General features: G+C 41.8%; 1 protein-coding gene across 1 annotated transcript in view; it reads left to right on the top strand.

Moving 5' to 3' along the window:
• LOC145392518 (uncharacterized) overlaps nt 1–27,429 on the top strand; it is a 303,717-nt gene that overhangs the window by 116,332 nt on the left and 159,956 nt on the right. Inside the window, exons 10-13 of the mRNA XM_080266913.1 lie at nt 20,589–20,756; nt 22,912–23,077; nt 23,395–23,510; nt 23,780–23,869. Of these exons, the coding sequence (XP_080123039.1) occupies nt 20,589–20,756; nt 22,912–23,077; nt 23,395–23,510; nt 23,780–23,869 (540 nt within the window). The remainder of the gene's footprint in view (nt 1–20,588; nt 20,757–22,911; nt 23,078–23,394; nt 23,511–23,779; nt 23,870–27,429) is intronic.

Below are 27,429 nucleotides of genomic sequence, written 5' to 3'. Positions count from 1 at the left end.
ATCCTCGGCAAAGGGCATGCTTCTCACACTGTTGCCAGAGCCCCGTCTCGTGACTGTGGAAGGTGATCGCTGTCGCTGACTCAGTAGAGAATAAGGAGAAGCAACTTTGTTTATAAATTGGTACACACGCCGATGAGAAGGTTTTCAAAACGATTGATATTTATTCTAAAATATTAATATGTATTCAGTGTCAGGCTAAATGTTCAATACTGTGGTACGATACATTCTCTGTCGAGTCGCCTGGGTTTTGGTCACACTGTTTTGCCCGTCGTATCCTCGACAGGAATCCATCCTGATGAATTCCAAATGCCTGTGGTATCGTCAGATATTTTATCACGTTACCGTTCCGATTTACCATCGTATCCTCGGCAAACCTGGTATGAAGTGCCGTGTGATAGCCTTTGGCTGCCAGGATCTTGTCTTGGTTTTTTATTATGGTCCTCACGTTGGCTTCATTCATGTCGTAGGCCTTGGCAATGTCAACTTTCCTCTCCCCTTTCTTCTTCCTCTCGATGCTTTCTAGCTTGGTGGCCTGAGGGAGGTGCCGACGCTTCTTGGGGTTCTCAGAAGGCTTCCTAGGCATCGTGAGCAGGGTAAAATGCAGTAACAAGGGCAGAAAATGCAGCAAGAAAAAAGCACCTTCCAATGCGAATTATGCGACTGAGTGGCGCTGTGGCGTGAGAAATTTAAACAAAACATCATGTGACAGCAGAAGCGTTTTTAATTGGGTGGCATCATGATGATGTCTCGATAGCGGGCGGGGAAGGCTACTTGATCAGAAGTTTTCATTGGCTATCATCATAATGGGAACGTCCATTATGACCGTGTTGGACTGGGGGTGATCGTGCTAGAGGTGAACTCTGCGGATTTCGCCCACTTCTCGGAGCTCTGTGCGTGTTATGCTAACACACTTGTGTTGCAGTAATTAAATTGTATTAAATAATACTAATTATTTGCTCTCCGTCCTGGACGTGAATCGTGCTGGACTAACGCGTGTTGGACGTGAGGGTACTGTATATATATATATACAGTACAATCCCAGTTAACCGGGTGGCTTGGGGAATTTACCTTGCCGGTTACAGATTTTTCCCGTATTTCTGATTTTCAAGTCAAATCTATACAAAGGCTATCACAGCAGTAAATGCAGTTCAGGTACTCACCAGTCACATTAGGGGTTACACTAAGAGATTCCACCTGAAAAACTGCCTTGTAAACACACACCATGGTCATAACGGACGTGCGTGCAATGTCGAGCAATTTGCAGTACTGCAAATTGCACCAGTCCATTGTTTACCGAATTACTGTATTCATTATATGTACTGTACTCATAAAAATTGAAAAATAAAATAAAGAAATAAAAGCTTGAACATTTATTAGTGAACTGATGATGTGTTAAGACTGCACTGTAGAATTAGCACGACACCTGTGCCCCCACGTGAGTTTGTTTACGTTTCCGACTGTTCTTCTTCTTCCCCACCTGACCTCCATCACTCCACCCCTCACCCGCCACTCAGCTGTTTTGCAGAAAATAAAATAAATGATGTACGTATGAAATGCAGGCATATTATTTATTTATTTTTCTTCCAACAAAGTAAACTTTCATTTCTATTAACATTTATATTCAGCCATTAGTGTTTTATAATGATCGCCTTTTTCAAGTCTGTTGCATATGTCCAGCTTCTGTTTCAAGGTAAGCACGATACGCTTACGTTTAGTTTGCACTTTAGGCATTTTGGAGTGTACAAATTACCGTCTATCAGAGGAACACAATAGCAAGAGAGCTTGTTTACTGTCTGGTGGCAAAATGCAGACTGGTGATTTTTGGAGGGTGTGGAGGATGACTGAATTCAAGTAGGGGAAAGAGGGGGAGAGGAGGGGTGGTTAAGAGGATTTGCTAGGGATTTACATTAGCCGGAAATGCCTTCACCTCGCTTTGTCTGACTTCACCCAGCCTCGCATGACGCAATCAAACGGCGGTTTGGCAGTCCATTCAGATTGGGGCACAGTTATAACTTACTGACATTTTTACCAGCCCTTGAATTTTCCCGTTGTTCTGAGTATTCCGTTTGTCTGGATACCGGATAGCTGGGATTGTACTGTATGTATATATATATATATATATATATATATATATATATGGAGCCTCTGTGGTACAGTGGTAAAGTGTGCGTTTTTGTACACTGAAGAACGAGGGTTTGCTCTCCGCCAGGATTATAAACTTTAGGAGCGTTCTTCATGCCACTTACTGCGTTGGCGGACACAAGGAGTGCTGTGGTTGAACCAGTGTTGCATACTGTAAAGTATGTTTGTACCCAGTTGGCTTGCGCGGGCCTATTACACTTGGTTCACAGACTACACACACATCCAAAGCCACTCCAACACAACAGTTACACTTACAAGCGCTTCTCACCCTACATACAGTCTTTACCAGACAGCCTAAGCCACTTGGTAGAGATACATTGGCTGTATCGTCCCCACTTCGGTTGGGATAGGCCGGTCCTGCAGTGAACACTCAAATGGCTGATGAGATGAGATACATATATATATATATATATATATATATATATATATATATATACACACACACAGTGGAATCTCATATTTCAATGGGCATATGTACCTAAAAATCACCGCAAACTTCAAATAATTGAAATTTAAACTGAACTTCACATGGGAAAAATTAGTTTGGGTCCGGGGCCTCCGAACCTAACTATCTAAAATCATGATTTTTTGCCCACACCCCCTGTAAACTTAATGAACTATAATTGTGGTTAAGTAACTGTAGTTCTGCATTTTATTGCCATACTGTCAGCAACTGTATACTTGGTGTATTTCTGCCCTTTCCTGTATTGCCATTTCTCCTTTGGCTGCGTAGATTTAGAGGTGCCAGGCTGCTCTTGTCCGTTACCACTGCTACCCGAAGAACCACTCTTGCTTGCCATCTTGAAACAGGTAAGTTGCAACAAAAATACAAAGAAAATACATACAACTGAATTGCAGTGAAATGCATGTCCACATGTGGAAGGTACAGGCTTAAAGTGCAGCACTTGGCTGTAGAGGGCTGGCTGCTGGCAGGACAGTCACAAGGTGGCTGCGACAACAGAGCATCGGCATGCACATGGCTTGTTGTTGTTGATGCCTACTCTCATCCGGGAGCTCTTGTCCTTAAACAACATGACTTATTTTTTTTCTGTCTCTTTTGTTCATTTCTATGTTGCTCCTTATATTCATAATTACCATACTTCTCTTCGTTTCAGTATTCTGCCCACTGTATTTGCTACCACCTGTAATTCATTTTGTTTTAGTATTTCTACTATTGATTCTTTTCCTTTAATTTCTCTTGTTATATCTTCGAGTTATTAAAGTATTGATTAGTTAATAATAAGTATGTTTATAGAATGACGGGGAATTGTCCTGACGGGAAATCGTCCATGTTTTGACGGGGAATTATCTGACAGGCAAATTGACTTGACGGTGAATTGTCTTAGAACCATATCATCGTATGCTTCATATACTATGTGAATAAATGATGTTGATTTTCATTCTCTTCTTGACACGTCACATACGATATTAGGTTAGGCTCATACTTCTTATAATTTTCCTTCATTTCTAGCATTTTGGTTCACATCAAAAATATTATCTTTGCTTGTTTTGGTTGGAGTCTGGCCCTGAGAGCACATGTCACATACGATATTGGGTTAGGTTCATACTTTTTCTTATAATTTTCCTTCACTTCTTGCATTTTGGTTCGCATCAAAAATATTATCTTTGCTTGTTTTGGTTTGAGTTTGGCCCTGAAAGCATCAAAATACGCGACTTTTGCATCGAAAAGTACGGTAGGCAGACCACTCCAAAATGCATCGAAATTTGATTAATCGAATTCTAAACTGTCGAAATTTGATATTCCACTGTTTATATATATATATATATATATATTCACTCTCATCTTAAATGCCGGGACCAACTGCTTAGCCCCGGGCTCCCGTGCTCCTCATGGGGCAATGTAGGATTGGATGGATGGATGGAATATATATATATATATATATATATATATATATATATATATATATATATAAATATATATATATACAGTAATCCCTCCAATATCCGACGTAATAGAGCCATAGGCAGGTCTGGATAGTGGTCCTGTCCGGATATTGGGCCCCAGCCTCCTGGACTTGTACTTATGGACCCTAACTCAGAAAAACACCTATACAACTCCCTCTGGAAATGCATTGCATCTATTTAAGACCCAAATCACACCAATAAGGGACATAAAAGACTGAAATAAATGCAAAAGAACCATAAAATGAGGTTTTAGAGGTGAGTTTATACAATATTAAACATTCTGGGTACTTACAAGTCCCTTGCTCCTGGACTGGTTTGAACCACCAGTTTGCAGTCCACAGTTAATCCTCTACACTCTAAATTCTAATTTCTTAACACTGCACAACACTGTAAATTCCCGTGTGTTCTAGTGGCGAGGTATTGCAGTTTATTCACTGTTTATTCACAAAAAACAAGCACCTGTGGCTTGCACTGCAATGAGCATCTGCTCTCGATCAGAGTTAGACTGTGACTGTTGATGTTGGCGGGGTAACAGAGTTGCCAGATCGCAACAGCCACATTACCAATCTTCTCAACTTTCATTACCAAATTTAACTTTTCATTACCAAATTCGTAAAGCTAGCATTTATTCTTCACTAATTATATATCTATCTATTTATTGCCAGACGCCTCAATCCCGTTTGGGGTGGCCACAAACAAATCGCCTCCAAGTCGCCCTGTACCCCGCCATTTCACTGCCCTGCTCCCAACTCACACCCCCCTCTCTCATATACCTCTCCACCCCATCCCTCCATCTCATCCTCGGCCTCCCCCTCCCTCTTCCCCCCTCCACCTCACTCACATCCACTCTCTTCGTCAGTCTTTCACCCTCCATCCTCTCCACATGGCCAAACCACCTCAGTGTGTTACTCATAATGCTCCCTATCACATCCACATCAACACCACAACGTTCCTTTATATCCTTATTCGTCAGCCTATCTCTCCATGTGACTCCACAGGCTTCTCTTAAATAACTCATTTCCACTGCTCTCACTCTTGACTTGTGTCCTTCCAACAACGTCCAAGCTTCACTTCCGTACGTTAGAGTTGGTATCACAATACTGTCATGTAGTAACTTTTTCACTTCCATGCTCACTCCCCTGTTTCTTATCACTGCTTTCAAAGAACCAGCAACCTTTCTTTCCTGCTGTACCCTTTCAAGCACTTCACCCTCCAAACCTCCATCCTTACTCATACAAGTGGAAAAACATGTAATCACTCTCCTTATAATTAACACCATGTTGATTATTTTCACACTATGTAGGGTAGCAGATTAATCAGAGAGAGCAAACAATCCACCATCTCCATCCTGTGTATCCTCATACATGTGAAAAATCCATTTGGTAATGCATTATTCTGATTCATTACCAAACGAATTATTCATTACCAAATTGGCCCACAGTTGGTAATGAAAAATACCAAATGGCAACCCTGTCAGGGGAGGGGGGAGGGGGAGGAAGGAAGGGGTGAAGGGACCATGGTGTAACAGCTGTTTGGTGACAGGCGGGAATTTCAAATTATGGGAAGGGAAAAAAGTCAGATTTTTTTTCGAATTTTTTTGCGGTTTTTGGCTTATTTTGGGAATACTGGATCCCAGGATGATTATGTCCGGTTAGTGGGGATGTTCGGATATTGGGCGTTCGGATATTAGAGGGATTACTTTTATATATATATATATATATATATATATATATATACTGTATTTACAATAAAAGTCCTCTAATCCAGCCACCAATAATCCAAAAATCCCAATACTCTGAATTTGTCAAGACAAAATTTTTCAAATTTTCCTGGGCATTTTTGTCAAGTGGGGTTGGTGGAGGATTAGTGCCCCTCCCTGTAAAACAATTAACTCTAAGCCCTTGGCCACCCCGTTTGGGATACATGGCGTCTGGCAGTGAATGAAAAATGAATGAATGAATTTTTGAATTTTGGGGGGATTTTTCCAATCTGGAGAAAGCATATGACAGGGTGGATAGACAAGAATTGTGGAAAGTATTAAGAATATATGGGGTAGATGGGAAGTTGTAGAATGCTGTGAACAGTATGTATGAGGGGGCTAAGGCTGCAGTGCATGTGGATAGTGAACTGAGTGAATTTTTGTATTTCAAGGTTGGATTGAAACAAGGATGTGTCATGTCTCCATGGTTGTTCAGTCTGTATATGGATGAGGTTATAAAGGGGATACAAGGTAGGGCAGTGGATGTTGGAGTGACCCTAATGAGAGAGGGCAGTGTTTGGAAACTCCCTGTACTGTTGTTTGCAGATGATACTGTGTTGTCAAGTGAAGACAAAGGGGAGCTAGAAGGCTTGGTGGATGAGTTTGGGGGAGTGTTTAAGAAACAGAATCTAAAGGTGAATGTAGGGAAGAGTAAAGTTATTGTCTTCGAGAGAAGTGAAGGCAGTGAATGTACCGTGAGGTTGGATGATGAGAAAATGGAAAATGTGAGTACGTTTAAGTACTTGGGTAGTGTGATGAGTAAGGATGGAATTTTGGAGGGTGAAGTGCTTGAAAGGGTACAACAAGGAGGAAAGGTTGCTGGTTCCTTGAAAGCAGTGATAAGAAACAGGGAAGTGAGCATGGAAGTGAAAAAGTTACTGCATGACAGTATTGTGATACCAACTCTAGCATATGGAAGTGAAGCATGGACCTTGTTGGAGTGACACAAGTCAAGAGTGTGAGCAGTGGAAATGAGTTATTTGAAAGGAGCATGTAGAGTCACATGGAGGGACAGACTAACATATGAGGATGTGAAGGAGCATTGTGGTGTGGATATGGGTGTGATAGGAAGCTTTAGGAGGAAAACATGGAGGTGGTTTGGCCATGTGGAGAGGATGGAGAGAGAGACTGACAAGGAGAGTGTATGTGAATGAGGTGGAGGGGGAGAGAGGGAGGGGGAGGCCAAGGATGAGATGGAGTGGAGAGGTATATGAGAGGGGTGTGTGAGCTGGGAGCAGGGCAGTGAAATGGCGGGGGACAGGATGACATGGAAGTGATTTGTTGTGGCCACCCTGTGTGGGATTAAGGCATCTGGCAATAGATAGGCAGATAGATAGTTATCTAAGGATTCATCTGGCTTGGACTTGCCCTTGGACTTGGATGTACCTGCTAGCAAATATTCATCTAATGATCATGTACATATTTCTTGTGTTTTCAGTAGTCCAAAAAAAACAATAGTCCAAAAGTCCCTCGGTCCCCTGTGATTCAGATTACCGGACTTTTACTGTATATATACAGGGTGTTCAGTAAATATGTAGCAAAAATCAGGGGGTGTATTCAGGAGACAATACTGAATGCAAATTACTAAATGAGCATATTGCAAAATCTCAACAATTTGGGAGTTACAGCACTTCACAGATCTGTTATTGATGTGCTGGAGTCAGGGATTGTAAATGAGACATCCATCATTTACGGTGAAATTTATTAACAGTATTATACACCATGCTTTACAGCAAATGTTCACAACTCAGGACTCCTTGCTCAATGCATGCAGCAGCCTGTCGCAAAAGTGACTGTAGCACATGTTCCAAAGCCAGGGGATTGTTGCTGATACGTGCCACACTGTCCTGCGCATGACACCATAATTCCCCACGGTTTGGAACCTCTGTGGCACACACTTTGCTTTTAATGTGTCTTCATAGGTGCTTTATTCCATTATGCTAGAATAGCAAGGGATTACCTAAATGCTGTGTTTCCTGGACAATGGCTTGGGTGAGGTGGTCCAGTGCCGTAGCCACCTTGGTCACCTGACATTACTGCCTTTGACTTCTTCCTACAGCAGCACATTAAAAGCAAGGTGTATGCTACAGAGGTTCCAAACCGTGAGGAATTGTGGCGTTGTGTGCAGACAGTGTGGCACGTATCAGCAAATGTCCCGGGGCTTTGGAACGTGTGCTGCAGCCACTTCTGCAACGGGTTGCAAATGCATTGAGCGAGGAGTCCGGACTTTTGAACATTTGGTGCAAATGTGAATAACATAGCCTACCAGTTTCTAGCATATTGTATGATAGTGTTGACAAATCTCACTGTAAATGATGGACATCTCATTTACAATCCCCAGACTCCAACACATCCCTAGCAGGTCTGTGAAGTGCTGTCTCACAATATGCTCATTAAGGAATTTGCAATCAGTATCATCTCCAGAATACGCCCCATGATTTTTGCTACATACAGTATTTACTGAACACCCTGTAAATATATATATATATATATATATATATATATATATATATATATATATATATATATATATATATATATATATATATATATGTGTGTGTATTTATGTATGTATGTATATGTACAGTATGTACATATACAGTAAAAGTCCTGTGTTTCAGCAACCAGTGTCTAGGAAAATCCAAATTTACTGCAGTTTTAATAAATAGTCCTATTCTGAGAGTTTCCTGGTTTTTCTGCACATTTTCCAACAGATATTGGTATGTGGGAGTTTTGAAACGGGCGCCGTGTTTGTCAGCCATCTTGTGTAATGATGCCACAGACTTTACTCCTCCCATAAGGCTCACTGGCTAGCTACCAGTGCTCTTGGGTGAGATGTTATGAGTGGTGTGTGCGTGTCGCATGTGATGCCACAGACTTTACCTTCCATCAGGCTTACTGGGCTAGTCACCAGCACTCTTGGGTGAGAGAGTATGAGTGGTGTGTATGAGTCTGTCGTATATTTGGCCGTGACCTCTGTTCTTGTGAGTGGTCACTTTCAAAATTGTGGGGAACTCAAGGGGAACTTTGTCTTGGTTTTACTCTGTTTTTCAGGTGCTCAGGGTTGGAAAATGGCTTCAATAAATGGACAGCTTTCTTCTGTGATGAAGAAATGCACGCATAAGTTTCTTCCTTTTTCATGAAAACTAGAGATAATGAAGAAATTGGAAGCTGGTGTTGCGAGAAAGAAATTAATGTAAGAGTTCAACGTGAGCTCTTCCACTCTTTATGGTATAAAGAAACAAAGGTATGACCTCTACAGGTTTGTGTCTAAAGGTTTGAGTGGCTCATCAATCGAACGAAATGTCATGAAAAAGCCTAAATTGATTGAGCTTGACGAAATGTTGTACATTTGGTTTGTGGTGCAGGGCTCAGAAGGGAAACCTGTGTCAGGCCCAGTGATAAAAGAGAAGGCCAAGATGTTTCATAAGAAAATTAAAATAACTGAACCATGTGCCCTCTCAGGTGGCTGGCTTAGGAATTTTAAGCAGTGGCATGGCATCAGGCAGCTGGATGTTAGCAGTGAAACCCAATCTGCTGATGCTGATGCTGCCGAACACTACAGCCAAAAATTTTCTGAGCTAATCAGAAAGCATGGATTACTGCCATGCCAAGCTTATAATGCAGGCGTGACCGGCCTATTTTTCAAGAGTATACCTGGGAGAACTTTGGCTGGGGCTGGTGAAAAGCCTGCAAAGGGTTTCAAATATAACAAGGAGCACCTAACAGTGTTGATGTGTGCAAATGCTTCAGGTTCACACAAGTTAAAACTGTTCATCATAGGCATATACAAGGTTAGGTAAGGTTTTTTCTATCATAAAAAAAACACCATATGTTGGTTACTGAATATTTACAGTAATGCATATGGCTGACAAAAAAAGTACATGCTAGAATTCATTCATTCTTCATTTGCAGGCCGAGAATCAAGCTCACATTTGCAGTCCCAACCCAGATCATCCATATATACACTTCATATCCATAAATACATCATGTGTTCCATCACGCCTCCCTCGGACTTCTGGGGGGAGGCGTGACGGGGGTTCTGCCGTCATCGATCATAGGTCGAGGGCGAGATGGGGCTTGAGCCTGTGCTAGAGGGTACAGGGCATTGCGGTTCCCAGGCTGCCGCTTCTGCCCAATAGTGAGGGGCCTGTGACCTGGGAGTAGTGTCCCAGGAGGCTGCCCTATCAGTTGGTGTATAATAGTGGAATAGTTGCAGTGCCAAGGTACACTTGGAGGGTGTCCCCGCAGCTATCCTGGCAGGGTGCCCCGAGGCCACTACTGCAGCCACCGGTAAGCTGGTAGGCTAGGGGTCCCAGATCCATTGCCTGGACCTGGGACTGTTCAGCGAGTGGGGCCTGTGGTATGTCTATCACTTTTTATTAATACTGACCATGACAAAACACAAGAATAAGTTTCAAAGCAAGCTTGAGGACAGTAAATCACCCAGGGGGATGAGGATGGGTTCATGGAATGTGGGAAGTTTGAGGGGAAGAGCATGGGAAGTTGTTGAGGCATTCAGTAGGAGGTGGGTGGATGCGGCGTGTTTGCAGGAAGTCCAGTACAGGGGTCGATCAGCCAGAAAGATTGTTGGGAAGGACTGTTACTATAAGTTGTTTTGGCAGGGGGAGGACAGACGGATATGGGGGTATTGGTGTGATGGTTGTGGAGAAATGGGTGGAATGTGTTATGAGTGTTATGAGAGTAAACGATAGGATATTAGCTGTGAAAATTCTATTCGGTAAAAAAATAGCTGCAATTATATCGGCATATGCTCCACAGGCAGGATTAGATGAAGCAGAGAAAGATAGATTTTGGGATGATTTAATAGGTGTAGTAGGTGGTATGCAGGATTATGAGATAGTGGTTTTGGGAGGGGACTTAAATGGTCATGTAGGTGAAGCAGCACAAGGTTATGAAGGAGTACATGGGGGATGTGCGTATGGTACAAGGAATGCGGAAGGGGAAAGGATTCTCGAGTTTGGGGAGGCAATGGACATGACTGTGGCAACACATGTTTTAGGAAAAGAGACAGTAGGTTAATTACGTATGAGTCTGGGGGAAATAGCAGTCAGATAGATTATTTTCCGGTTAGTGAGGAATGTTAAAGTTATAGGAAGGGAGGAGCGTGTGCTGCAGCACAAACTATTGATTTGTGATATGGTGCTTAAAGAACGAGTGATGAAAAAGAGGACTTATGTACCTAGGAGGAAAATATGGAAGCTGAAAAACCAAGTAGTAAGGGATGCCTTCTATAGGGAGATGAGGCGAGTGGTGGCTGAACAGGGAGCTGTAGACAGAGGTGTTAATGAACAGTACAGAGCCCTCAAGAACAATCTCTTGAGAGTTACTGATGTCACATGCGATTGGACAAGAGGACCATCAAGACATAAAGTAACTTGGTGGTGGGATGAGGGTGTAGAAGCTGCAGTTAAGGAGAAAAGAAGGCTTTTCCGGGAATGGAAGAAGGGCAGTAGCAAGGAGGAATACTTGAGTGCCAAGCGTAGGGCTGGGAAGTCTGAGTCACAGAGACTTTTACTTGATAACCTAAGTCATGGGGAAAGGAAAAATATGGTATTTAAGGTGGCAAATCAGATGAAGAGGGATAATCGGCGTATTATAGGTGAGCAGTGTGTGAAGAATGATGAAGGAAGGATAGTGGTGAACACTGAGGATATTATAAATGCATGGAGAGAGCATTATAACCAGTTGTTGAATGAGGAGTTTGACTGGGACAGGGAAGGTTTGGAACCAGCAGATCCAGTGTTTGGCCCTTGGCCTTTGATTGATGCTGCTACAGTGAGTGAGTTAGTAGGCAGGATGAAGGTAGGGAAGGCAGCAGGTGTGTCTGGGTTGATTGCCGAAATGTTGAAGGCCTCAGGACATATAGGGGTGAGGTTAGTCACTGACCTGATAAATATGATTATGAGTGTGTTGTCCTAAATGGTTGGCAGAAGAGTGTAATTGTAAATGTGTATAAAGGAAAGGGTGATACCCTGGAAAGAGAAAATTATAGAGGTATAAAGCATTTAGATCTGATAATGAAGGTAATGGAGAGAGTTTTAGAAGGTATGATTAGAGAAAGAGTGAATATTGATGAGATGCAGTTTGGGTTTATGCCAGGTAGGGAGACCTCTGATGCCATATTCATTGTTCGACAGCTTCAGGAAAACTATATTGGTAGGAGCAGGGATCTGTATTTTATTTTTGTTGATTTGGAAAAGGCCTTTGACAGAGTCCCTAGAGAGGTCGTGAAGTGGGCAATGAGAAAGCTTGGCTTGGAGGAGTGGCTGGTTAGGGTGGTTATGGCTATGTATGTGGATGCTCACACCCAGGTAAGAGTGAATGGAGATTAGAGTGATGAATTTCCCGTGAATGTTGGTGTGCATTAGGGGTCAGTTTTGAGTCCCATGTTGTTTATCGTGGTACTTGAAGCCCTCTCATGTGACTTTAGAAACGGACTGCCATAGGGGATGTTGTATGCTGATGATTTGGTGTTGATTGCAGAGAACGAAATGGAGGCGGAGGAGAGGTTTAGGAAGTGGAGAGATGGTATGGGGCACAAGGGCTTAAGGGTAAATGCAGATAAAACAAAAGTGATGATATCTAGGGTTGGTGGCAGTACTGTCAAAGACAAGGGAGAGTGGCCATGTGCAGTTTGCTACAAGGGCGTGGGAAGTAATTCCATCTTGTGCAGTGTTTGTGGTAAATGAGTGCACAAGAGATATAGTGGTATCAGAGGTAGACTGTGAGATAATGCTGATTTTGTGTGTACAGCGTGCTGGGGAGAGCAGATGGAGATTGTCAGGCGTGAAAGGATTGAACTTGCTGGTGAATTTCATGAGTGTGTGGAAGAGTTTTGTTATTTGGGAGACATGTTGTGTGCTGGAGGTGGGGCTGGAGCTAGCTCTGTGGCTAGGATGAGAAGTGATTGGAAAAAGTTCAGGGAGCTCTTGCCTCTCCTGACATTGAGAGGGCTCTCCCTACGTGCTAAGGGGTCTTTGTATACAGCATGTGTTAGAAGTGTAATGCTGTATGGTAGTGAGACCTGGGCAGTAAAGGAGGAGGATATTCGCCAACTCAGACATACAGAAATGACAACGATTAGGTGGATGTGTAGTGCGTCCCTGCGTGCAAGGTCTGGGGGGGCTGGGTTTACGATGGAAGAGTTGAGAGGTAGGATGGGACTGGAGTGTATTGGTGTTGTGATGAGGAGAGGTAGATTGAGATGGTTTGGACATGTGGAGAGGATGGGGATGATAATTGGGTGAGGAAGGTGAGAAGTGTTAATATTGGGGGTGGGGTTATGAGGGGTAGACCAAGAAAAACATGGGATGAAGTCATACAGTGTGACCTCAGGGTTAAGGGACTGAACATGGAGGCTGCAATGGATAGTGCAGCATGGAGAGCCGCCATTAGGTGACCAAGGCTGAGCATGCAAGCATATTGGAGCCTTTAAAAAACAAAACGAAACGATATACACCCTAGAATGCATTCATTCTTTGTTTGCAGGTCCAGAATCAAGCTCACATTTGCATTCCCAACCCAGATCATCCATATCTACACTTCATATGCATGAATACACCATATGTTGCCTATTGAAAACAGTATTGCACATAGGTGACAAAAAAAATAACGCTAGAATGCATTCATTCTTCGTTTCCAGGCTCAGAATCAAGCTTACCCTTGCAGTCCCAACCCAGATCACCCCTACATACACTTCATTTGCATAAATACACCTTTGTTAGAGTTAGTTTGTGATTTCTATAAATAAATTCACAAGAAACACACTGTGTATTCTTTATTCATTGCTTGTAGCTTACAAAAATTACACACTAGAAAAGCAGCCAATGTTTCAGCAAAATCAATGTTTTGGCACCTGTTCGGTCCCGAAGGGTGCCGAAAGACAGGACTTCTACTGTAAGGACAGTAATCCCTTCAATATCCGATGTAATAGAGCCAAAGGCATGTCTGGATAGTGATCCTGTCTGGATATTGGGCCCCAGCCTCCTGGACTTGTACTTATGGACCCTAACTCAGAAAAACACCAATACAACTCCCTCTGGACATGCATTGCACCTATTTAAGACCCAAATCACACCAATAAGGGACATAAAAGACTGAAATAAATGCAAAAGAACCATAAAATGAGGTTTTAGAGGTGAGTTTATACAATATTAAACATTCTGAGTACTTACAAGTCTCTTGCTCCTGGACTGGTTTGAACCGCCAGTTTGCAGTCCACAGTTAATCCTCTGCACTCTAAATTCTAATTTCTTAACACTGCACAACGCTGTAAATTCCCGTGTATTCTAGTGGCGAGGTATTGCAGTTTATTCACTGTTTATTCACAAAAAACAAGCACCTGTGCCTTGCACTGCTATAAGCATCTGCTCTTGATCGGATTTAGGCTGTGACTGTTGATGATGGCGGGGTAACAGAGTTGCCAGATTGCAACGGCCACATTACCAAACTCCTCAATTTTCATTACCATTTTTAATTTTCATTACCAAATTCGTAGAGCTAGCATCTATTCTTCACTAATTATATATACAAGTGGAAATACATGTAATTACTCTTATAATTAACAGCATGTTGAATATTATCACGCTATATACCGGGTAGGCTACCAAATTAATCAGAGAGAGCAAACAATCCACCATCTCCATCCTGTGTATCCTCATACATGTGAAAAATCCATTTGGTAATGCATTATTCTGATTCATTACCAAACGAATTTTTCATTACCAAATTGGCCCACACTTGGTAATGAAAAATACCAAATTGCAACCCTGACAGGGGAGGGGGGAGGAAGGAAGGGGTGAAGGGACCATGGTGTAACAGCTGTTCGGCGCCACGCGGCAATTTCAAATTATGAGTGGGAAAAAAGTTAGATTTTTTTCGAATTTTTGGTGGTTTTTGGCCCATTTTGGAAATACTGGATCCCGGGATGATTATTTCCGGTTAGTGGGGATGTTCGGATATTGGGCATTCGGATATTAGAGAGATTACATATATATATATATATATATATATATGCAGTAGTAGTCCTGTCTTTTGGCACCCTTTGGGTGTATATATATATATATATATATATATATATATATACATATATACATATATGTATATACTGTATATATATTTTTAAATAGAACGGAGAAAAAAAAAAAATGAAGAGAAATAATCCATACACCAGATTACAGGTGTCCTCTATTCATAAAATATCTGTAACAGTTTGATTTGAACAGCTGTGGGTTGAAATTTGGAGGGAAGCAACTCTGGGGAAGCGAGTTCCAGAGAGATGCAGTTCGGGGAATGAAAGAATTCTGATAGGCAGAAGTTCTGCAATATGGCTGAGTGACATTCCAGTCATGAGCGTTACCAGATGCCCGTGTAGCACGAGGGAAGGCATGGAGAGGTGGCACCGTGGACACAACTTCGTCTGAGCATTTGCCATAAAAATATCTGTAAAATAATGCAAGGGAGGCAACATTCCTTCTTACTTGTAGGGGAGGTAGTTTATTTGTAATGGCAGGGTTGCTAATAATTCTAACAGCTTTGTTCTGAATTTTGTCTAGTTGTGAAGTCAGTGAATGTACAGCGAGGTTGGATGGTGAGGAATTGGAAAATGTGAGTACGTTTAAGTACTTGGGTAGTGTGATGAGTAAGGATGGAGGTTTGGAGGGTGAAGTACTTGAAAGGGTACAGCAGTGAAGAAAGGTTGCTGGTTCTTTGAAAGCAGTGATAAGAAACAGGGAAGTGAGCATGGAAGTGAAAAAGTTACTACATGACAGTATTGTGATACCAACTCTAACATATGGAAGTGAAGCTTGGACGTTGTTGGAAGGACACAAGTCAAAAGTGAGAGCAGTGGAAATGAGTTATTTAAGAGAAGCCTGTGGAGTCACATGGAGAGACAGGCTGACGAATGAGGATACAAAGGAGCGTTGTGGTGTGGATGTGGATGTGATAGGAAGCGTTATGAGGAACACACTGAGGTGGTTTGGCCATGTGGAGAGGATGGAGGGTGAACGACTGACGAAGAGAGTGGATGTGAGTGAGGTGGAGGGGGGAAGAGGGAGGGGGAGGCCGAGGATGAGATGGAGGGATGGGGTGGAGAGGTATATGAGAGAGGGGGGGTGCGAGTTGGGAGCAGGGCAGTGAAATGGCTGGGGACAGGGCGACTTGGAGGCGATTTGTTTGTGGCCACCCCAAACGGGATTGAGGCGTCTGGCAATAGATAGATAGATAGATAGTTTTAATGCAACCTCTCCACATCCATTCCACAAGGATGAGCAATATTCAAGCTGAGAGCGCACATGACTCATAAATTATAGCTAACTGCTCGTCAGTGAAGAAGTTACGGACTCTGTACAATAATCCAAGTTTTTTTGAGGCGGTTTTAGGAAGTGATCTAACATGAGAGGTCCAGCTGAGGGCATTGTTAAGTGAGACGCCATGAATATCAATACTTTTGGAGATGAGAATATTGGTATCACTGAAGGTAATGTACAAATCTGACATTATCTGTTTATTAGTAAATTGTATATATTTAGTTTTACTAGCATTAAATGAGACAAGGTTGTTTTGTCTCCATTCACTGATCATAGATAGGTCTTGATTTATGGAGATGGCTGTATTGAGTTGAGAGGTAGATATATATAATATATTTCCAACTGGATATTGACTTAGGAACTACACACAGAATTGCTATTGGAGAATTGTCTATCTTTGCTTTGTGTTTCACCTCTACCACGTGAATTTTTTGGGCAAGAAGTAATTGGCAACTCCTCTGGTGTTTGAGGGAGGTGGTGAAACACTCAGCACATCAGTGCTTGCCCAGAAACGAGAGTGGGAATATATGTCCCTGTCACTCCGAGCTTGCACCTCCCTTTTTTTTTGTATGCATCACTGTTTGCCCTGTTATTTTCCTAGAGTTGAGTTGTCATGCCTGGAAAGTACTGCTCTAGGGATGAGAGGGCCCGTATCATTCCATGGAGGCAGGGTAATGTCGGTATCAACACGATTTGTGAATGTACTGGATGCGCAGAGTTGACTGTCATGATGATTCTTGCAGCAGCACGCGGCCTGCCACCTGATGTTGTACCAGAGCACAAGCATGGTGGTGGAAAGAAGAGGACAACTTCCAGAGGTACAGATAAGCTTCTGAAGAGGGAAGTAATCAAGAATCCTCGACTGACAGCAGCAGAATTGAAGAGAATGCATCCCCAGTGTTACAAGATGTCTCAGTTCGAACTATCCAGGACTGCTTGTAGAAGGAGCTGGGTTTGCCAAGCCGCACTGCAGCCAAGAAACCGCATCTCACTGACTGCATGAAGAAGCAGCACATTCAGTTTGTCAAGAAGTATGCACACTGGACATCGGATGAGTAGAGAAAAGTTATGTTTTCCGATGAAAGCACATTTCAAGTGTTCCAGGTGCGTTCTGCCAAGGTTCGGAACCCTGCCTCCCATAGTCAATGTGACCCTGCTTACACGGTGCCGGCTGTTAAGCACCCACAATCAGTATGGTATGGAGGTGTTTCTCAGGTGAAATGGGAAGGGGAGGCCTCTGCTTTCTTCCCAAGAACTTGATGATGCATGGTGGCTGGTACATTCAAGTTCTGAAAGATCATTTGTTAAACTTTTTTGCTATTCATGGGTGCGACTTTTTCATGCACGATTCAGCTCCATGTCACAAGTCACAAAGGTGACAAAATGGCTTCAGGATAATCGGATTGAGGTCCTCAGCTGGACTGGCAACAGTCCAGATCTAAATCCGATAGAAAACTAATGGATAAAGATGAAAAAAATAATGGCAGAGAAGAAGACACCCAATCTGGATAACCTCAAGACTGAACTGACAAATGTTTGGTGCAAAGAAATGTCTTGGATTACTTTAGAGATCTAAGTGATTCCATGCCAAAACGCATCCAACTGGTCCTGAAAAACAAGGGAAACACGATTTCATATTAATGAATGGCATTTCATGAGCAAACATTGTGATATACTATGATTTCTGTGTTTTTTGATACCTTTTGGGGGGAGGTCCTAAGTCAAAATGCTGTAGCTGTACATATATATATATATATATACCAGTATATATATATATATATATATATATATATATATATATATATATATATATATATTTACCGGTATATATATATATATATATACAATATATATATATATATATATATATATATATATATACAGGCATACCCCAGTTTCATGATGCAGTTGGTTAAGTTAAAACCCATCGCAAGGTGGGGTATCGTATCTCAGGGTAGATTTAACATATATAGTAAATGGATGTGCTTTTGTGCCCTGGGTTTCCCCCCTGACCAAGTCCTAAATCCACCCAAATTGGTCTAAAAACAAGTTTCTAGCTAACCTAAACCCCCATATAGCTTTAAAACAAGCAAACCTAAGCATAAAAGTAGTTGATAACTCACATAAACCCTAAAATAAAATCTGAAAATCATCAAAAGTAAATCTGGAAAACTCTTACTTAGTAAACTGTGCCCCAAAATGACAATGTTCACCCCTCCCATGACTAAAATGCATTAATCTAAGAATAGTATATTAATGAACCTAAACACAAAATAAAAGTCTAAAATGTCATCAAAATCGGTTAAAAAAAAGCAAAACCCATCGTTATACCGGGGTTTGGCCATCGTTCAGCAGGGTTGAGTGGTATTTCTACCCCCATAGCTATGCCAGGGTATCTCATGTAGGAGTATCGTATATGTCTGTCTACTGTCTACTGCCAGACGCCATAATCCCGTAAGGGGTGGCCATTTGACTTTGAGTTATTTGTTTTACAGGGAAGGGCACTAACCCTCCACCAGTCCACTTCTTGACCCATAGGGAGCACATATGGTTTGGTTATATGGTTACCACCCAGCATTGTAAATGGTTTCTTTGCTTACAGGAAACCATTTGGCTTGTCACTCAATATAAAGCCACATCTAAAGGAAAGAAAAGCAATAAGAACTGATGGGAAAGGTGGGAAAAATAGGAAGAGAGAAGGGCAGGCACAGTAAAAGAATGATAAAGGCTTAGGAAGAAGCAGGCAGCACTACATCAAGTGAGTGGATGATGGTCGCCACAACCTAGCACAATAGTATATGTTTACTATATATATATATATATATATATATATAAATATATATATATATATATATATACATATATATATACACACACACAGTGAACATTCAATTATCCGGTGTATTTCAGCCAACTCTACACTGAAAAAAGCAAACACCAGATATTGCATACTATAGTACCCCCCATCAGCTCAACATTGGCATCAAGCCAGACACTGTGTTACTATCCATCTCTCCCCTCTATCCCAAAAGCCTCCCCATGAGTAAATGATGAAAACTAAGCATAAAATACAATGCAATAATGAGAGGGGCATTTAGTGGAGTGCATCTCTCCATTATGGGCAACATAATTTCTAAACTACTCTTCATAATGGGTTAGGTTTTCTTGTCACTGATACGATCCAGATCGGTCCCAAAAGTTAATTGTTTGTTCCCTAGGACTTGGAGTATCTGTCCACCAAATTTGGTCCAGATCTATCTCTTAGTTTGTGAGTAATCCTGCTAACAGACAAACAAAATAAGAAACAAACAAGGTTGAAAACATACTCTCGTTGTCAGAGAAAACAACAGAACAGGAAGTTTCCAAATGCTGCCCTGTCTCATTAGGGTTCAGCTGCTGTTCTGAATAGTTTTTTTTTTTTTTTTACCAAGCATCTAAGTCAGTGTATGTGAATTTTACGGCCCATTCACTAAATATGCAAATTTCTACGATGCAAAATGCATAGAGCGTGAGGGGGGGGTGATAAAATTAAGTCGGTAGTATGTGAGTTGGCTTGAACATGCGAAATTGAGGCGGCACACGAACATGCGAAATTGAGGCGGCAAAGTGTGCCAAATCCAGTTTCACTCCGCAGAGTGCAGCTTACCTTTGTAGAGCGCGAGGAAGTGACACGGGTCATGACGTCAGCAGAATCCTGGCAGTCTTTGGCGAGTTTAAAGATCAAGTGACAATGAACTAAAGCTCTGAAGTGAGAGCTCAGGAGGTTCTGGATGCCATAGAAAACAGCCTCCATTACAACCAAGACAGGCATGCTGTGAAAGTGAACTGAAGGCATCAGACTTTGATCACCACCTTCCTTTCTCCACCACAACAAGATCCAGTGCCCTTAACATTACCTAAGGATGACATTGTTGGACTTTGAGGGGTTCATGACTGATATGAAGCACATTGGTGGTGGTGGTGGTGTGATGGAGTCGGGCGGTGTGGAGGGTACTGGGACCGGGACACCGTAACTGCCTCGCCCTGCCCTCGAAACCCCAGCTCTTAAAGTCAGCTAACCCTTTCCTGCATAGATTTTAAGATAAGGGGCTATTGTGTGGGTTATACTTACTGTATACATGTGTTTAATATCCTATAATACATAGGCAAAGTAACAGACTAGGGGCCAAAGGGGTGCCTTTTGAGCCAGTTACCCCACCAGTTAGAATTTTCCCCATAAGGTACAGTATGTTATTTGTAAAGTGCAAAATTTCTAGAAAGCGAGGTCTTCTGCTGACCAAATTCTCATGTATTAAGTGAATGGACTGTTATATGTGCAGTTATTGGTGTATTCTTTTTCTTTCCTTGTTTTCTGGATTTTACTTCAGTACATACGTAGGTAGGAAAAAAGGTTATGATGATGATGATACATACTGATAATTTTTCAGATTCACGCAACAAAGACAGAAGACTATTTAACTAACAAGAAACTGAGTGATGAAGGTGTTGTGATGGAGGCAGCAAAGTTACTGGGCCATGAAGTGATACCAGATAGCCACCCTCAGGATGCTTCACCACAGTACCGAACGAGTCTCGTTCAGTGCCTTCTTTTCAAGGTGGATAATCACACATCATTGCCATTTCTCTTCCACTAATACTTATTTGATCACTAAGATCAAGTACAAGGAGTTATGTGGAACATTGTAATGAAAAAGAGCTAAGAATTAAGTAGGAGATAAAGAGTGAGGAGAATGATATAGTGGAATTTAGGCTATTGAGCATATTATATGATAGCCAAATGATTTCCTGTACAGCAGAAAACCATTTACTACACTGGGTGGTAATCATATAACCAGATTATGGCATCTGGTGGGTTAATGGGAAATTAAGGCTTTCCAATCGGATTGAGCCTGGGCACATTTATATCCGAGGGGTGGTTGGGGTTTATTGCTCAGGTAATGTCACTCATAGATGAGTGAGGCTGGTCACTCTCATCTAAAATATCGGGAGCAACTTGCCTAGCCCCGGGCTTCTATAATTCTCATGGGGCAACACAGGATTAGGTGATAATGATCCATCCATCCATCATCCAATCCCATGTCGCCCCATGAAGAGCGGAGGAAGCCGGAGCTAGGCATGTTGGTCCTGACATTTAAGATGAAAGTGACCAGCCTCACTCACCCCTGATTGGCATTATGTGAGCAATAAACCCCACCCTCCTCTTGGATATAAACCTACACAGGCTCAATCCGATTGGAGCACCTTAATTACCTACTAAACCACCAGGTGTTATAATTTGGTTATATGGTTACCACCGAGCATAGTAAATGGTTCCCTGGTGGACAGGAAACCATTTGGTATGATGATGATATTTGATAAATTGATCACATTGTATATTGCACACAAAGATTAATTTAGCTTTCAGAATACAGAGGTTATGTAGACTCTTAACCCATTGACTGGCATTGGCATCCATTTTGTAAGCATCAAAAGCCTTGGGAGAAGTATCTATGGCCAGTGGTAAAGTCAGAGGGATGGATGGCCAGAATGGCACTGGCCACTCAGAAATATGCCTGGCCACTCTAGTTTTGGAAGGAATACCTCCATACCAGCTTATTAAGTTCTCCTTGAACTGTCTCATAATTAAGCTCTGGCACCATGTTTTATTAATCCTAGTTATGCTGCAGTATAAAGGGCTCCAAATCTTCCTCTCCTGAACCTCAGTTGGTCAGTGTACCAATATTTTAGCAGTACAGGCATTAGCTTTTTGGGAGTGATTTTGGTTTTATGCAACTTACAAGATGCATCAAGCCTGTAGAAACTTACAGCTATAGCATGACCTACTCTGGTACAATGCTTTTTTAATAAGTAAGCATGAGTTCATGTTGTTTAAAGTATTATATTTGGGTATGGATGTTAAATAAAAAAAGAGATTGATCATCCATCCATCATCCAATCTTACATTGCCCCATGAGGAGCATAGGAGCCCGGGACTAGGCAGTTGGTCCCGACATTTAAGATGAGAGTGACCAGCCTCACTCATCCCTGAGTGGCATTACATGAGCATTCAACCCCAACCACCCCTTGAAAATAAACCTTCACCGGCTCCATCCGATTGGAGCTCAATAATTACCCACTAAACCCCCAGGTGCCAAATTTTGGTTATATGGTTACCACCCAGCATAGTAAATGGTTTCCTGGTGTACAGGAAACTATTTGGCTTGTCACTCAGTGTAGAGTCACCCACAGGTGGAGGGAAGAGGAAAGAATGAAGAAAAGAAAAACATAAGAGGATGGAAGGAAAGAAGGATGGAGGAGAGGAAAGAGCAGACACCCGACAGCAGCACTACATCGAGTGAGTGGATGGTGAGAGCCCCCACTTACCACAAAAAAAATTGATATTTTATTAAAACAAGAAAAGTTTTATGCTGTAATAACTTTTTATTGATATTGTTAAATACAGACTCTATTATCTGAAGTGGGAAAAGTAGCACTCATCATGTCCAAAGTTATTATAAGCAGGAGTTTCCAGAATCAAGATGGTCCAGTGGGTTGAGGCACTTTAACTGGATGTGGCCTATAAAGGGCATAATCCAAGGAATGGTCGGGGTTTATTGATCACATAATTCCACTTAAGGTTTTGTGGTTGGTCATCTTGGCCTCAAATGTCAGGACTGGATAGTCTGACCTCTGGTCCATACATTCCTGATTGAGCAGTAAAGGTGTAACACCATGAAGAGTTTTCCAGACTAATTTCTAATCGCCTTTTAGACAGTGGTAGGATTCCTGGGTGAAGCAGCACCAGTCAGATTGCGTTCTGCTGGACCAAACCTGGAGCGCCCCCTTTCAAGCGGCCAACAGAGTTTTGACATGAACAAGGACACATGGCCTGTCGGGGAGCCAGTGCCCAAACTAGAGTCTGCAACACAGATCTCAGGTCAGAAAGTTTTTCTCAGAAATGTTGTATTTGCAGACAGTAGTATGATGGAAAAAAAAATGTGAAGATGGTAGAGCAGTATAACCTGTTTTCCAGGGGCTGGAATGATGTGTGAATAAGTGTCTGAACAGTTTCATTGGGGCACATTTTTTGTAGTCTCTCTCTCTCTCTCTCTCTCTCTCTCTCTCTCTCTCTCTCTCTTATCCTATCCAATCTTACATCAGCATGTCAAGATGATAATGATAATCTGTGTTTTTTGCAGTTTCTTTATACTGTAGAATGCAATGTTCCCAATACATTTTTTGTGTTTTTTATAGGTGAGGCTAAGTACCTTGATGATGTTCCATACCTGCCTAATGAGCTCCATGCTGCCTTGGTTCTTACAACTCAGGCAGCAGCCAAGATAAAATCCATTGATGCTTCAGAAGCTTTGGTAAGAGTTTGATTTAGTGGCTACAGTTGTGTTTTTTATTTATTTGATAAAGTGGTTGCCATGATTTTCAAATTAATTTTATGGATAGATAATTCCTCACATCTGTAACTAGAAGAAATGTTCATATGCTAGATAGCCTACTGAATATTGTATTATCAGTTTGACAAGACAGTACTGTTAGTTTATTTTTACTGACTAAATAGTTTTCTTTTGTGTATCAGAAGTATTAACAAATCTGAACTGACAAATGAATTCTGTGTGGCCAATAGACACTTGGAGGAGTTGTGAACTTTGTGACAGCCTCTGACATCCCTGGCAAGAACAGTTTTGTGGCAGGAGCTGGACCTCACCCAGACCCGGTAAGCTAAATAAAATTGTCTGGAAGAAGCAAGAATAGAATGAAAAAGATGACATTGTGGACACCATAGTCAAGGAGAGTGTGCTTAAATGATATAGTCTTGTGGAGAGTTTATCTGATTGAGTTTGAAGCCAGGCCTGGAAGATGGATAGATATGTACTGTATACAGGTGTATGAGAAAGCAAGATATAGTGAGTAATAAGGCTAAGGAACTCCTGGTGGATGAAGGTGGTTGAAAGAATTTTGTCCAGAGGAGTGTATGACATGATTTTGATACCCTCATTCATTCCAAGTGAACTGATAGTTGTTGGATTAACTAGTTAAAAGTAGATGTGAATTGCATAAGTGTGGATGTTTATACATGCAAGATGGAGTCAGGATTCCAGGATATTGAATGGTGAGTGAAAAAGTGCAGTCCGTTTGCCTGGGCATTATTGATATAAAAAAAAAAAATGATTTTTTAATATTAACCTTTGCCGTGTAATCCTTAGAAAGAAGACAAACTGGATTAGTTTTTACCATTTTCAGTCCTTGGGCAATGATCTCAAAACAGTGCCCATCAGTGTTGGTGAAGGTATTGAATATCATTAGGTTTGTGATGAAAAATTTTAATTAGTCCATCCATCCATCCATCCATCAGCCAGTCCTTTGTTGCCCCATGAGGAGCGTAGGAGCCCAGGCCCAGGCAAGTTGGTCCTGACATTTAAGATGAGAGTGACCAGCCTTACTCATCCCTGAGTGGTATTATGTGAGCAATAAACCCCAACTACCTCTTGGATAGAAACATACACTGGCTCAGTCTGATTGGAGCGCCTTAATTATTCTCTAAATTACCAGGCCCCATGATTTGGTTATATGGTTACCACCCAGCATAGTAAATGGTTTTCTAGTATAATATGCAAAAATGATACTGCACAGAATTTTCAGTTGCTGCAGTAGAATTGCTCTGTCATTTATTTAGTTAATCACTCTCATAATCAACTTCTTAACCCTGCTTCTCACAAAAAAAATCTCAAGCAGGTAAATGAATCATACACTTTTTATTTTATCACTTCTTTTTCAAAACTTTGTGTACAATTCTTTTTCAAAACTTTGTGTACAAAATGATTGCCTGTGATGCATGTTTTCACTGTGTAACTTATCTGTAATGGAATGACACTGTCAGGATCATCAAGTGGGTATAGTGTGAATAGAATCTGTATAGCAGGAAATGACCTAAAATGACTCAGATGTCACATTTTCTGCCTTTCTATGAATGTGTTTCAGTAGTGCAGTGCACATGACTTATAAAGGACCTCTGCACATTTCCTTTTCCCTCCCTCATCACACCAAATCTGTCTACGATTACATTCTATCCTAAGGACAATAAGTGTATTTATAAAAATGTTTATCATTATGTTTTTAGGCTGCTGTATGAAAGCTTGATACTTTTAAGGGCAGTTGGGGAAAGGCTCGGGCAGATCTGGGGGAGTCCTAAGGGGTAATAAAGGGGATAGTGGAAAAAAAAAAAAAAAGTTTTTTGCAAATGTTGGCATGCATCTGGGGTTAGTCTTGTGCCCCTTATTGCATGTCATGGTGCTTGAAGCTTTCTCACATGACTTCAGGAATGGTCTCCTGTAGGAGATTTGTATTCTGATGGATTGGTGTTGATTGCAGAGAATGAAAGGAAGGCAGAGGAAACATTTAGGGAGTTGAGAAATGAAATGGGGGAACAAGCGTTTGAATGTAAATGCAGATAAAACAAAAGTGACGATGTCTAGGGCTGATGGTGGTTTGCAGACGGAAAGTGACCATGTGCAGTTTGCCACAAGGGTGTGGAAAGTAGCTCAGTCTTGTGCAGTATTTGTAATAAGTGGGTGCATAAGAGATGTATCAAAGGTAAACTGTGAGGTAATGCTAATTTTGTGTATGCAGTGTGTTGGGGAGAGCATATAGAGATTGTCCAGTGTGAAAGGATTGATCCTGATGGTGAGTCTCTTGAGTACAGTATATGGAAGAGTTTTTTTTATCTGGGGGATACGTTATGTGCTGGAGGTGGAACTGGAGCTAGCTCTGTGACAAAGGTAAGGAGTGATTGGAGAAAGTTCAGGGATCTTTTGCATCACCTGACATTGAAAGGGCTCTCTCTCCGTGTTATGGGATCTTCGTATGCAGCATGTGTTACGAGTGTAATGCTGTATGGTAGTGGGATCTGGGCAGTAAGGGAAGGGGATATTCATAGGCTCTGCTTCCAAGAGAATAAGTGTGTAAACTGACTCCATGCTTTCGTTATCCTTGCAAGTTGTTGACTTTATACACGGTTTTATCAGCCCCCCTGTGTAGAGTACAAATCTCGAGTGGGGAGGCTGCCCACATACAGCTCTTCTCAGTAAGGTGGAGTCAAAGGCTTTTTGTCTCATTAACTCTCCTCCTCTTACTGGCTCCTTTCAACCTCCATCTCTTCACTGCACTGTTACATCTTTATCACTTTTCTCTCACGACATCAATGGTCACTGCTCCACTGAACTGTCTGCTTGCATCTCGCCACCACTGTGGTGGGTGCATAGCATCTGTCTAGCAACAAACTCTCATCCCTTTTCTATTGCAAGAGTTAACCGTTATTCCCATTCCTTCATGTATGCAACAGGTCAACTTTGGAACCATCTTCCACTGTCTGTATTTCCTACTGCATATGACCTCCACACTTCAAACGCAGTGTCCAGGTATCTTGAAGTGAACGGATCCTGAATTTGGCTCTCTGGTATCTTGTTTTTATTTTTTCTTGGAAGGAACAGGCTTGCAGGCTTCTGGCCCTTGATTCCTTCTTCCTTGTATAAAATAATAAAAATGAAGGAAAAGCATTCTGGAGCCGAATGCTAGAGGCGAATGCTAATTGCTGGCCAGAGTAAGCTTTTGACCAAGTCCAAGATTTAGGCCATATCTTGGTATCCTGAAGGTTTCATGTTGATACTTCAAGCCACTCATGAGATATAATGGTGCTCAAGGTGGGTAATAAAAGCTAGTTGACCTTTGGCAGCCATTTTGGTGACCTTGACCCTGAGTGCCCATTTTCGAACTAGTCCAAGATTTTGGTCATATCTTGATACCCTCAAGGTTTCATATTGATAGATCAAGCTGTTCTTGAGATATAATGGTGCTAAAAGTAGGCAATACAAACTAGCTGACCTTTGGCAGCCATTTTGGTGACCTTGACCCCAAGTGCCCATTTTCGAACTCAGCAAAGATTTTGGCCATATCTTGATACCCTGAAGGTTTCATGTTGATAACTCAGGCTGTTCATAAAATGGGAACAGATACACACACACACACACACGCACGCATGCACACACGCACGAACAGCTGGAGGGAGCAGACGTCCCAGCCATCGCTGCTAACCTTAAGTAGTTTCAGGAATTTTGTCTGTCCTGTCTCCTAAGGTCTTGTCTTAAATTTAAAATAATGAAAGTTAATAGACTACCAAAAATGTAAAGATTTATTGGCTAGAGTATACCTGAATGTTTGTAGTTTTTTTTGGTAACAGCTGTTTTGGTACTCAACCCCTACACCGCGGGCTTGTTTACC

This window comes from Coenobita brevimanus, chromosome 22, assembly GCF_032717465.1.
Source record: "Coenobita brevimanus isolate Jiangsu-jjx chromosome 22, ASM3271746v2, whole genome shotgun sequence".
Classification (NCBI taxonomy): Eukaryota; Metazoa; Arthropoda; class Malacostraca; order Decapoda; family Coenobitidae; genus Coenobita; species Coenobita brevimanus.
Note: the sequence above shows the minus strand (reverse complement) of the source record. Positions and strands in the feature narration are given on the sequence as shown.